At 35.9% G+C, this 13,879-nt stretch overlaps 1 protein-coding gene across 2 annotated transcripts; it reads left to right on the top strand.

Annotated features, from left to right (window-relative positions):
* Positions 1 to 1,062: 1,062 nt before the first annotated feature.
* KERA (keratocan) lies at positions 1,063 to 9,790 on the top strand. Of its 2 annotated transcripts, XR_004991521.1 has the most exons (4): positions 1,063 to 1,294; positions 2,562 to 3,455; positions 7,537 to 7,871; positions 9,779 to 9,790. XR_004991521.1 is itself a non-coding variant. In XM_036458627.1 (3 exons), the coding sequence occupies exons 2-3, from the start codon at positions 2,570 to 2,572 to the stop codon at positions 7,707 to 7,709; spliced, it is 1,059 nt and encodes a 352-aa protein (XP_036314520.1). In that variant the 5' UTR covers positions 1,063 to 1,294; positions 2,562 to 2,569; the 3' UTR covers positions 7,710 to 8,306. The 2 variants fall into 2 exon arrangements, 1 of the variants encoding a protein (XP_036314520.1); XM_036458627.1 differs by lacking the exon at positions 9,779 to 9,790 and having other exon boundaries at positions 7,537 to 8,306.
* The last annotated feature ends 4,089 nt before the right edge of the window (positions 9,791 to 13,879 follow it).

The following is a 13,879-nucleotide window of genomic DNA, read 5'->3' as shown; positions in this document are numbered from 1 at the left end:
CCACCCCGTGAGGTAGTCCATTTCCATCTTACAGATGCCGAAGGGAGCTCTAATTGACCTGTGGTGGTTAGGAGGGAGCCCGGAGGAAGCTCAGAAATGGTCCTTTGAACCTAATGCTCTCCACTCTTCCCTGTGTTCTGTCTTTCATAATACGATGTGAACAGTGTTGAATGAGTCGTATAAATTAAGCTTCTTGATTCCAGAAAAAGATAGATTTTGAAAAACAAAATTACTATCAATCAATAAAACAATATCTGAAAGTGAGATTTGAAAAATCTGCATCTTTCCTCAAAAGGCATAGCATTTCCCCCCCTCAAATATAAAAACTGGAAGACGTTACTTAGACATATGTGTTAAAGAAAAAAAGAACACAGTGAAACAATGACTTGTAATAAACTCAAAGTAAAATGTGTTAGGGTGATTAAAATATGCATTTAAAAAGTATTTGGAATAAAGCTCCCAATAGGAATTAGGGACACAAAAATTATTTCTGTAAAACAGAGCCTAACACCACATTTAGTGCCAACATTAGGTATAGTTTCCTGGATTTCATGTTTAAAATTTTTAATATATTTTTATCTCTTTTTTCTTAAACATAATATATCTAAATAGGATCACAGAATCTGTTTTATATGAAAACAAACAGACAAATGAAAACATAATTCCATATAAACAGAGAATATTGGTCTTTATTTTTGTAATCATTTTTTAAAAAAGTTTTTCCAGAAAACAATTGCTTTAAGGTCTCCTTTGCTACACTTGAAACCACAACCGCTGTAACTTGCCTGCTGATAAGTCAGGTCTAGATATTAGTACATTACACTATCACTACAACTGTGACTCAGGGTGAAAATTTCCCTAAATCACTGTTGTAATCTTTGGAGATTAAAATCATAATTTTCTGTGCTGGGCTGGGTAGGTACTGAGGTGCTGTGGTTGTTGGAGGGGTTAAACTGAAGCTACTGGTGCATTTATATTAGGGAGGATTCCTAAAACACCACAGTGGAGTCTGGGTCAATCCCTTACTGTGAATGAGCAGTGGCCAATAGAAAGGGGAGAAGAAGATCCAAGACAGCTGAGGTAAGCGGGTTCTGAAGCCCTGTCAAAGGGGAATCAATAGATCAAAAGGTTCATGGTGACCGGTCAGAGTAAGCTTTATTTTTTATTACAGGAGGCTTGTCAGCATGAAATAAAAACAAATTACTCAAGGCAAAGATTTTTTTTTTCCTTAACTGAGTTTCAGCAAACTTCAAACCCAGACCAGGACTCAACGGTATATTGCCTGGACAGCAAGGTAAACTATTTTACACTTTTAAAACCTTAAAGTTAAGACTTTGAAGTTCTGATCCATCAGAGGCATGGGTACACTTTCAATAAATAAAACAAACCCCTATTCTGAAGGAAAAAGACAATTTCAGTGTCTCTGCTGGAAGATGACCAGGGCAGCATTCTGTAACTGTAAGAACTTTGACAGCTTGTGGAAGTAGCTCTGCACTTGTCATTTTCCTCAATTTAGCTGCAAGATAGAAAGCTTAGCATTTCACAAGAGATGCTGGGTTGATTTATCTTTTTTTTTTTTTAAGGGATCAGTAAAATTTATTCAATCCTTATTATCAAGCAGTTGAACTAAATGTATATTGGTTGAATGTTACTGGTACATATATGTATTTTTTTCCTGTTAAAATATTTTATTGTGCCTATAATTTGTTTATGTACTATGGGAAGGGTTCGTGTTTTTTAGATGATTCATATATCAGTAAGTGTTAACCTATTCTTTGTTAGAAGCCATACTGAAAATTAGGAGCCCTCCCTACATCCTAAACATGTTTTTGGTTTGGTTTTGTTTCTTATCAACATAAAAATGCCATAATTAAGTACATTATTTACCTAATTATGATATAAAGTTCATGATTCAAATTTCTTGGCTGAACGATTTAATTCTGTACTTATAATAGAAGTCTCTCCCCAAAACGCCAAAATAAAACTTACCTGGGAAGTTGAGCAACAGAGTAAAAGATTAATCACACACTTTTCTTCAGACCTTAAAACGTTCCTCAAAACAAACTGCTAAAACGTTCTCTGATTGCTCTTACTTTGGTTCAAGGCCCAGAGCCTGGGAAATCTCAACCAGATGTTCTGCTCATTTAGAAATAAAAGTAAAAGCATATGCCTACTTACTAGGAATAACACAGACTCTCAATGTGAATTATTCAAAGGTCACTTTTTTGTACTATTCTATTCAACTCCAGATTTCAGTTAACTTCCTTGCATTAAGTAGCTTGAAGTGGAAAAGCACTTATAGTTCCTAAAATTTGCTTTTCAGTTTTCATTGTGATTTGGTTAAGACCAGAAAGGTACAAGTTGGTGAATCAGTTTCAGTGTCTGCAAAATGCTTTGCATATAGTGCCTCCTAACTAAGTGGGTATAAATTACTGTATATATCTAAAATGTTGGCACGTGTTTACTTTCTGCTAAAAGAAATAATGCTTTTGATCATTTTAGTGCATGCAGTTCTCTCTGTAGAGATGTCCAGTATCTAACAGTTGTATCCTTTACTATAGGAACTATAATGGCAACCGCAGTCTGTCTCCTCATCTCGGTGGTATTCCTTACAGATTCTGTCTGGACTCGAACTGTGAGACAGGTCTATGAGGTCCATGATCCAGAGGATTTTAATGAGCAAGACTTTGATTGTCCCAGGGAATGTTTCTGTCCCCCCAGTTTTCCTACTGCTTTATACTGCGAAAATCGTGGTCTCAAAGAAATCCCTGCTATTCCTTCAAGGATCTGGTATCTGTATCTTGAAAACAACCTTATAGAAACCATTCCTGAGAAGCCATTTGAGAACGCCACCCAGCTGAGATGGATCAATCTAAACAAGAACAAAATCACCAACGATGGCATTGAAAGAGGAGCCCTAAGCCAACTAAAGAAGCTGCTCTTCTTATTTCTGGAAGATAATGAGCTAGAGGAGGTTCCTTCTCCATTGCCCAGAAGTTTAGAGCAATTACAATTAGCTAGAAACAAGGTGTCCAGAATTCCTCAAGGGACCTTTAGCAATCTGGAGAACCTGACCCTTCTTGACTTGCAACACAACAAACTCTTAGACAACGCCTTTCAGAGAGACACCTTTAAGGGACTTAAGAACCTCATGCAGCTAAACATGGCCAAGAATGCCCTGAGGAATATGCCACCAAGATTGCCAGCCAACACAATGCAGCTGTTTTTAGACAACAATTCCATTGAGGGAATACCAGAAAATTATTTTAATGTGATTCCTAAAGTGGCCTTCTTGAGACTAAACCACAACAAGTTATCAGATTCAGGTCTCCCTTCCGGTGGTTTTGATGTGTCATCCATTCTAGATCTCCAGCTCTCTCACAATAGGCTCACAACTGTCCCCCGAATCAACGCTCACCTACAGCACCTGCACCTGGACCATAACAAAATCACAAGTAAGTAGCCATCAGGGTGCGTCTCTGACTGAAATGTTCATAGTCATTAAATGTATTCGATATATTTTTTAAGAATAGCGACTTGTTCGTTGGTTTTTTTTTCCAACCAATCTGCCCTTAGATTTTTCAAAGTGTATTTTTTAATTTTTAAAGTGTATTTACTTTTATCTCTTAATAGATAGTTTCGATGCACCAAAACGTTTCAATCTTCAAATTGCAGATTGAAAAGTGGACTTCAGTGATCCACAGGGGACTGGTATCTGTTGGAGAAAGTAAATGCCTCCATCTTCTTTACTCCAAAGGAGATTCTGAGGATTTTTTCTTTTCTTTTTTGTCTCACTGAATAGACTTATTTAAGAAAGTGTCCCAGGCACAAACAACCTCATGAACAGTAACAGAAGGAACATGATTTATAGGTTATCAGGAAGGTGCCTTTTCCCTAAAAACTCCAGGGCAGCTGATGCCTGCTGCCCTCATTAGAGTCTCTGCTTTAGATCAGTGGGTTTCTCAAACTTTAGTGCACAGGCCTGTACCTCCACCTAATTGAGTACTTCTAGATGGGACCGGAGACTTTTCATATCTAATAAGTTCCCAGGTGATGCTGAGAATGCTGCATCCCCTGGGAACCATGTCTTGGGGACCAATACTCTAGTTTAAGGCTGTGCTCAATGTAAACGAAAGCAAATGTCCCTGGACTTTGGCAACTCCTCAGAACTAATGGCAATCTCCAAGGTACAATACCTCTCCTTTCCTGAAAATAGTTTTGGATAAGAGAGTGTGAGGTGAGTGCCAAGTGTCCTGGAGGCAGAGGCGCCGTCAAGGAAAGAAGTGGTTGTAGAAAGAAGAGGCTAGAGGCATTGAAGGCAAACTTGGCACTTGCACAGTTATGCCCAAGACCAGGCTGACTGTGGTGCAGAAGCAGATAGTGTCTTCCTGCAGCCACAGGGGCATTGGTATCAGCCAGGCACCTACCCATGCATCCTCAGTCCCAGCACACGCCCGCTGGGAAGGCAATCTTGAGGAGACTTCTGAACAACCTTAGAGACACATGCCTAAAGTGAGAATTGGTTTGTAGAAAAATGACACAGATAATTGTCAGAAAGTTATGCTGTCTGGTTATTACAATCTAAGATTTTCTACATGTATATAATCATATAAACATCCCATTTGTAAGAATAAAAATATTTCTGCTCAGTACTCCTCAGTAATTCAAGATCTGTCTGGTTTTTCTAATAGAATATGTGAGCTGAAAAATCCAGGAAGTAATAAGCAGGTTGCTGCCACAACAGTTATTTTTCCATGGTGATGAGACATGTTGTTTAATCCTGTAGTCAAAAGCAAAAGATGTAACAAAAATGTTAATTGGATCTGTTTCACTGAACCTGATAGTGCAACAGCCAATATGGACCTAAATATGTGCAATTTTTTCCTGATGAAAATTCTGTACTTCTACAAGAGCATTCCTCATCTGACAACAGAGGTCTCATAAATATTGGCTGTAGGAAGATGCTTTAAAGTGATTTCATGTAAGTCCCTTTTTGTGAATTAGGAATTCCCCTGAGAATTTGAGGTTGAGGGTGTTTAGTAGTGAGGCAGCAAAGTTCAACACACAGTTGGGCACATATGCCAGCACTTACATTATTATACAAAGCGGCACAGAGAAGAAAAGGACTCTGTAGTTCCTTCATTAACGTTTTAGAGAGCTTTTACAAAGTGTTCCCTCATGTTTTCCTTCTTATACCTTAGCAGGCCTCAGAGTCACCCGAGGGCTAGTATCTGACTCAAGAAGTCTGGGTTGGGGCCTGATCATTTAGTTCTCAGGCAAGTACTGGTACTGCAGGTCCAGGGACTCCACTTTAAGAACAACAAATTATCCTTAAAAGAGCCTTGTATGCTATAATTAGAAACTTATAACAAAAGAGAAACTGAGGCGCTCAACTAGGAGAAGATAGTTGCTAAAAACAAAGAGTAAATATAATAGCAGGAACCTGAGCCCAGGACTTCTCATTTTAAATATTTCTTTTCCTGCACTCATACAGTATAATCACAGCATATTTTTTAATTTTATTTTATTGATTTTGTAGAGAGAGGAAGGGAGAGAGATAGAGAGTTAGAAACATTGATGAGAGAATCATCGATCAGCTGCCTCTTGCACACCCCCTACTGGGGATGTGCCCGCAACCAAGGTACATGCCCTTGACCGGAATCGAACCCGGGACCCTTCAGTCCCCAAGCCGATGCTCTATCCATTGAGCCAAACCGGTTTCGGCGGACAGCACATTTTTCTTAAATTCTGAAAATATAAAACTTTAGAAAAAATTTCAATAGTTTCATAGCAACAACATCAACAAAGATCAAGTGCTTTATTTGTTTCTTAATGTAGATATAAAGCATGGCCATTTTAATTCTCCAAGAAAATAAATTTAAAATGAGTTTTTCCTGGATATAATTATTGGCTCACCATTATATTACACTGTGTTATAACAATTATTAAAGTACTTAGTTCTTCTGACCATATAATCTACTATAGTTGCTAATAAAATTATTTCCAAGAAATGCACCTTTTATATGAAGATTTCTCAGAATTTACAAGGCAGTGAACTTTTCTTATGCAAAATAATGGCAACACTTATTTCTTCTGAACTCTTTAGGGACTTTAAATTTGGCATAATGTTATGTTAGGTACTTCTAGATGGCCTCTCAGAAACACCATAATTAATTTAATTAACATATTGATTAAATAAAATACAACTAAACTTAGAACACATGTTTCTTATGTTCCATTTGTTTGCACAGGCATTGGTTATGAGCACAGGGTGATAAAGATGAGGAGATAGTACATAGAAGAACCAATCTCTCCAGTAGACAAGGGATGCTGTGCAGTAGGAAAAGGACTAGGTGGGGTCCAGCTCGGACCTCACTTGCTGAAATACCTGGTGTGCATTACCTGACCTGTCTCAACCACTATTCCCACAAGACCCAGGTGGGGAGAATTTTAAATTATCTGATAAAGGCTGTGTGGTATTAGCATGATAATTATGTGGGGGGGAAAATAACTTTATAAACATAAGACTGTCATACAAATGAGTCATTTTTAGTTCAATTCACAAAATAGCATAAGATCATAGCAGAGCAACCTTAGTGTAAGCATAAAATTCTTCAATACAATATAAAAGCCTAGGTGCCAACAGGACAAAAGGAAGGGGCCATTGCCAAGCTAGGTGGGTCTCATCTTCTAAGGAAGAATTTTTGTTCCAACTCATTTCAAAATGGGATTTAAATGCAACATAGGGATTCATGGTTGAGATCGTTTATTATACTTCTCCAAATTCTGCTAGTTTAACAGGGCTTCTCTCCTAAATCTCCTATATCTCAGTATAATCATTGATGCCAGGGGCTCTGACCCAAGGCAGGGGCACAGTTTCTCACATCCTAACCATCTGAAAAGGCTGTTGGGATATTTTCTATCTTGAATTATTTGTTATTTAATTCTTGGCAAATGTTTCCATTCCAATTAAATACACTTAAATATAAAGATTCAAGTTATTTTTATGCGTTATGTATATACACGTACATTAATTGTACTTAAAAAGCTTGTCGTTATATAGTTTTGCTTTGAAATTTGGCATTTTTAAGGTAACTTTCAAGCACTTTAATAGACTGATTTTTCACCTATGCATACATCTATCCATCTACCCATGCACCTACCTATTCTTCCGGTACCAACTCTGAATTGTCTCTAATAACCTAAACTTTACCTGTCTCAGCCTGTAGTAATCTAAGCTTGCCTTATCTCACCTTGTTTTCATTTTAGCTTTTAACAATGTGTCCTTTCTAGTGCTCCGTATAACATATAGCAGAATATGGAGTCATATGACTATAGATATGCTGCCCATTTTTTCAGGAACAACTTTATAAAACAGATATGCATAACCCCCAACTTACCAAAAATCGTTTGTACCTCTGTCACTTTCTAGATCATAAGACTGGCCTTAAAGTCTGTGGTAATAGTTTCTTTGTACTCCTTCCCCCAGTCTTTTGTGTTCTAATTCATTTATTCATGCTCTCTCTGTCTGTCTAGATGTGAACGTCTCTGTAATATGTCCTACCACTTCCACACTGCCTGCAGACCAAGATTCCTTCAGTTATGGACCTCATCTGAGCTACCTTCGTCTGGATGGAAATGAAATCAAACCACCAGTCCCAATGGATTTAATGAATTGTTTTAGGCTCCTGCAGACTCTCATTATTTAAACACATGTTCAACAATCTAAAATTGTTTAATACACTAATATTTCTGACAAGATATTTGGATAACATTCATAGGTGTAAAACAAAAATTCATTTCCAAATGCTCTAGGCCACCATTTTTATCTGTGCAGTTTAGTTTTTCTATTCAAAGAGGCTTCTTTCACAGTAAAATAGACTACCTTTTTTTTTTTTAAAGAGAGAGAGGGAGAGAGAAAAAGAGGAAGAGGGAGAGAGAGAAACATCCCAGAGAAAAACATGCATCAGTTGCCTCCTGTACATGCCCCAACCAAGAATTAAATCTGCAACTTGGGTATATGCCCTGATTGGGAATCTAACCCACAACCTTTAGGTATATGGGACGATCTCCAGCCAATTGAGCCATCTGGCAAATTTTAGTAAATAAAACAGACACAGAGTTAAGTAATTAACTCAAAGATAATTTTTGTCTCTTTCACAATTTATTAATACCATATGCAATTGTATTGTTTTGCCATAAAAAGAACATATTTCTTTGCATATGTTCAAAATTGCTTATTCAGATACTATATTTACAGTAGAAGTATAACAACCTAATAGGAGGTAGGACGATCTGTAGAAAATTTTAAAAATGAGACTTTTCTTTAATCATAATTATAAATAAATAATTAAATCCAGTTAGCTAAGTAGCTTTTATAGGTTGAAGCTTAGTATTTAGCCCAGAAATAGGTATGGAATACATCAAGTACTTCATGAGGGAGTTTTAGTCATTGAATACCAAATATCAGAGCAACAGCCATTTTTAGTTTACTATTATTTTCTATAGCTGCTGTTTCTATAGTACAATATACTTCAGCATTTAAACTCCTACATTTTTTACACTTACTATAACACATTTCTGACAGAATCTTATTTTAACATTTGAAATCCACTTGAATTCCTGTGTTTAGCTCATATATTTGTCAGTATTTTCTTGGATTTTTAAAATAAAAAAGAGCGATTGCTTTCTAACAAAATGGAACTATTTATTTCAGATTTATTTCAGGCACATTACTCACAAGTTTTATTAAAAACACATTTTAATAGAAAGTGTTAGGGTGACAACTGTTTCCATTTTTCTAGCATGAGTGTATGCACATATATCTTCCCACTTTGTTTTTTTCTTTCTTCTAATAAACATAAGAAAAAAATTCATACTTTAAGTACCTGATGTAATACAGCTGTTTTTCATGAGTTAAACAATTAATCCAGGATTTTGTTAAGTAACAAAGTACAGTTCTTTTAGACTTCTGATTTATTGATAGTAAGACATGTGCTATAAACAATAAATATTACATAAAGATTAATATGTGCCTATATACAATAGTATTCTGAAAAATCCTATAAATTTTATATATATCCCTAGATGAAGGAATATATATATAATATATATAATAGATAAATTATATATCTATTATATATATATATATATATATATATATATTGTATATATATAGTGTGTACGTGTGTGTGTGTGAAACACAACATTTAAGAAAGCTCAACATATTGCTTTATTCCAAAGCTTCTCAGAAGCATAATAAGTTATTCTGTTATGTGACTTTCCAAGAGAGAATATAAATTGCAATATTTCCTTCTTTTTTTCACAACTGAACTTATTTGGGGATGGGAGGGAAGAACCACCTAACACACTTTGAACATTGTTTTTAAAATATAAGAAATATAATTAATTGACATAAAATATTACTGTTTTTAAAAACTTAAAAGCACATAAATAAAATTATATATACAATTATGACATAAAATATAGGTAATCAGGTATCATTAGGCTGGGAAAGAAGAATATGTTGAGAGAAACATAATAACTTTAAAAAAACATGGTATGTGAAAAGAGGATAGAATATATTTTAAGAAGTCCAAAATGAAGAGGAGAGCATATAGGTAAAATTTAGTATGAGCCATATATTAGCTCTTACCAAGAAATAATTTCCTAATAGTTGTTAGGAGTCACTCAGCAAAGAAAGCAACTTGAGGTAGAATTTTCTCGAGGTAGAATTACCCACAAGGAATGGAACAAGGAATGAGTGATGACTCAAGAGAAAGAATATAGAAATGATTCTTGACCTGTAAGCAAAATTGTAAAATAGTCCTCTTAGGACTTTTAAATTAAGAATTCTATCTCTTCCTTCCTTCCTTGTTTCCTCCCTCCCTTCCTTTCCTCTTACCTTTTTTTCCTTTATTTCAGAAAATATATTTTTTAGCACCACATATGTACCAGGCTACATTATATCCAGGAAATTTAGTAGTGCATGAGGTTTATGCTATACTATAGTGGATAAGACACAAATTAACTGAATAATCACAAATTGTGATAACAGAGATGCATGGTGCTAAATAATTAATAATAGTGATTCGATATTTGAATAATGGTTATATGGCAAAGGCCTTCTATGGAGAATATACAATGGCCTCAAAATTCTACAGTAAGACAATCCACTTAGAAAATGAGCAAAGAATGTGAACAGACATTTCACTGAGCAGATACAGACACAGCAAGATATTCCACATTGTCAGACATTAGAGAACATGCAGATTATAATCACAATGATATGTCACTACATACCTATAAGAATGGCTAAAATAAAACACAGGCGCACCATTAAGTGCTGGTCAGGATGTGGAAGAAACACACTTATTCATTGCTGGTGGGAATGTAAAATGGTTCAGCCACTTTGGAAAACCACTTAGCACTTTCTTCTAAAACTAAAGACAACCTCCATGTGACCTGGCAATTTTATTCTTGAACATTTGTCCCAAAGGAAAAAGAAAGTATGTTCGGACAAAAAATTGTACAGGAAGTGTTCAGATCAGCTTTATCTATAAACACACAGAAAACGGAGAACAACCAAAATGTGCTCCTATAGGTGACTGGTTGAACACTCAGGCACATCCATACATGGAGGACTTCACAGCAGGGAAAAGGAATGAAGGATGGATAAATACAAGGCTTCATTCAGGGCATCATAAGGGAACAATGTTGTGTGGAAAAGCCCACTGTGATTCTATTTGCACAATGTCCTTGAAATAAAATTACAGACATCAGGGGCAGCTTCATGGTTGCCACAGGTTAAAAATGGGCCTGGTGGTGTAGATGGCTATAAAGGCAGAGCCTGTGGAGATGGAGCAATTGTGTCTTGATTATGGTGATCACATAGATCTGCACAAAAGTGAACAGAAGTGTACACACATGTACATGTAAGCACATGTGAATCTGGTGAAAAAGGTCTAGCTCAGTGAATTGTTCCAAAGTCAATCGCTCAGTTGTGACACTATAATTTAATCTACACTAATAAAAGAGTAATATGCAAATTGACCTTGCCTTTGTGACACCTACTAGCTAATAAGGGGTGAGTATGTAAATTAGCTCAACAAAGATGGTGGGTTAATTTGCATAGGCAGGCCCCGAAATGGCTGTGGGCGGGACAGGACACTTGAGTTGCCACCATGTCGATAATGCAGGGGTTCTGCTTAGTCCCCTTTTGCTCTGGGCCTCTGGGCAGCATGGGAAGGCAGAAAGGCAGCTCTGATGCCCGAGCAAAAAGGCAGCTTCTGTTGGAGTGAAGGCAGTGCAGGCAACCAGGGTAAGGAAGGCCCATTCTTGCATGAATCTTCATGCATCAGGCCTCTAGTTTAAAATAAAAGCTAAAAACACTGAGAAGCTTGAACAATAGATATCAGATGTAGGATTGCGAGGCAGGTGGTCTGGAATGGAGTGGGAAAATCCAGTTGTGATTCTACTAATATAGGGAGAGATATCAACAATAGTTTCAAGGTGTTTTTCTTTTTTTCCCCCCAACAGTTTAATGAAGCAAAGCCAAGATATACTTTGAATGGTTAATATGTCTCATTGTAGCCTTGTCTGTCTTATAATTAGTGACAGAGACCTAAATCCAGACTCAGAAAAAAATTGTCTTATGTAAAGAATATATAACTGGAAAATTAGTACAAGGGAAAAGCAGAGTGACAAAGAATATTATTAAGCTAAAAAGAAAATAAGAAAAAGTCATAAAAAAAAGACAAGTAAAAAGAATAAAATGAAATAGTGCATTTGGAGCCACATATATTGATAATTACTTGGTACAAAGGCTAGGATCTTGTACGTTAGAGAGAAAAGACTGAGTTTCCAATCCAGCGTGTGAATTTCCTAACTCTTTGGTCTTAATATTTCTGAGCATGGAATCCTTGTCTCCAAAAGAGGGACAACCCAACTCTCTTACACAGTTGCTATGAGGATAAGAGAAAAAACAGGTGGATCCTGGTCAGGTAGCTCAGTTGTTTAGATCATCACCTGGATAGCCGAGGTTGTGGGTTCAATCTTTGGTTAAGGCACATACAAGTAGCAACCAATGAATGCCTACATAAGTGAAACAACAAATCCCTCTCTCTCTCTCTCTCTCTCTCTCTCTCTCTCTCTCTCTCTCTCTCTCTCTCTCTCTCTTCCTCTCAATTAATAATAAAAAAGAACAGATTTGTAGTTCATAGTTCACATCACTTGACAGATAGAAAGTACCCAATAATTGGTAGGTAAGAATTTTATTATTAGGAGGGATTCCAATACACAAAATTTCTCTATACCAGACCATATTTTAAATAAGGAACTGAGAAAAATGTTTTGGTGCAAGAGAAGAGTAAATAGGCAAGTGGATTTGAGAGTGACAGAAAGGGGCCAGTAAACCATGACTCAAAATTGGATAATGAATAAAAAGAAAAGAAAATCAGGAGGGCACAGATGAACTGGGGGGAAAAAGACTGAAGACTCCATAAGATGAAGTACCCAGGTTTGAGGGCAAACCTGGGAGGAAAAGAGTGAACTCGGTCAGGGAGACTACAGTTTAAAATGGCTTACATAGCCCATGTTGAGAAATGAAAAAGATTCCGGGTGTGGCCAGAGGAAATAACTGTCAAAATAAAGAGGAAATGAATGTCACCGAGGTCAAACAAGCCAAGGAATTATGATTTCATAAGAATCTCAGATGCACATGCTTACAGTTTATTTTAGCACTCTGGAGAGAAGAGTCAACACAAAATGATAAAATTTTTGAACATTACAAATAATTTAAGGAGCTTGTTCAATGTCGTGTAGCTGTTTATTGATAAACACAGGATTTAAACCTAAGTGGATAGTCTGCCTTAAGAACTTTTGATCATTATGTTATACCACCTCTTATGGTAACACATTCGATGATAGTTGAATAATTTAACAAAATTATTCTAGGAAATTATATATATATATATATATATATATATATATATATATATATATATTCTTTGCAAATGATTTTTAAGTGATTATTAAAATATCAGTTTAAAATACAATGAAATGTAGAAAATTATGAAATATGCAGAAAATTTTTGTGTTTTTTGCATGATGTGAATCTCAGAAAGTCCTTGCTCAAAATATTTTTGTACCAAGAAAAGATGGAAAATGTATATAAGCACATTGTAAAATTCAAAACTGTTAAGCAAATAGAACATATAATTTGCAAAATCACAGAGTATTATCTTGAAGTTTTAGATTATTGTTGTACCAGTTGGAAAACTCTCACTTTCTTTGTGACATTCAGCTGAGTAAACAAAGGGCAAGGGTAGAGTCACATTGTCAGTTCTTAAAGGTTTCTGAAGACAAGTTAAAATGGTCCTGGAATAAGATCACAAGAGTTAAATGACTAACAGAAATGGCTTTTGCAAAACCCATCTGAAAAACTATCCATAGTATATGTAATGGTGCCAGGATTTGTTTCCAACAGGGCAAGAGCCCTGCCATATATTTCACTTTCTGCCTTTCTGCTTGAATTAAAATTGACATAACAAAGCTGTTTGTTACTGGAAATATAGACTGGGAACACTGTCTAGATTGGCAAGTACAAACATTGCATCAGAAAAATGAAAGAGAGATGGAACAAACACATTTCTACACAATATTGGCAAAACTGGATCATAAACAGTCTTAATATAGTTAGGAGGAAAGGGACAAAGATGATTTAGGTGACTTAGTAGTTATGGATATATTAAAATTGAGGATGGTAAGATATAGTATTAAAAGCATTGAAGTTGTAGAATTAGATACAAATGAATTTGGATGCCAGGTTTGACTTTTGACAATTGATTCTTTAATTATTTATAGTAGACATAAAATAATA

Source organism: Pipistrellus kuhlii, unplaced genomic scaffold (assembly GCF_014108245.1).
Source record: "Pipistrellus kuhlii isolate mPipKuh1 unplaced genomic scaffold, mPipKuh1.p scaffold_m20_p_3, whole genome shotgun sequence".
Classification (NCBI taxonomy): Eukaryota; Metazoa; Chordata; class Mammalia; order Chiroptera; family Vespertilionidae; genus Pipistrellus; species Pipistrellus kuhlii.
This window is presented reverse-complemented; position numbering and strand designations above follow the sequence as displayed.

Bases quoted from the DNA above. Each gene is read 5' to 3' on its own strand.
- KERA (XM_036458627.1), top strand. From the start codon at position 2,570: ATGGCAACCGCAGTCTGTCTCCTCATCTCGGTGGTATTCCTTACAGAT. The intron at 3,456-7,536 runs GTAAGTAGCCAT...CTGTCTGTCTAG, and splicing joins GGACCATAACAAAATCACAA to ATGTGAACGTCTCTGTAATA.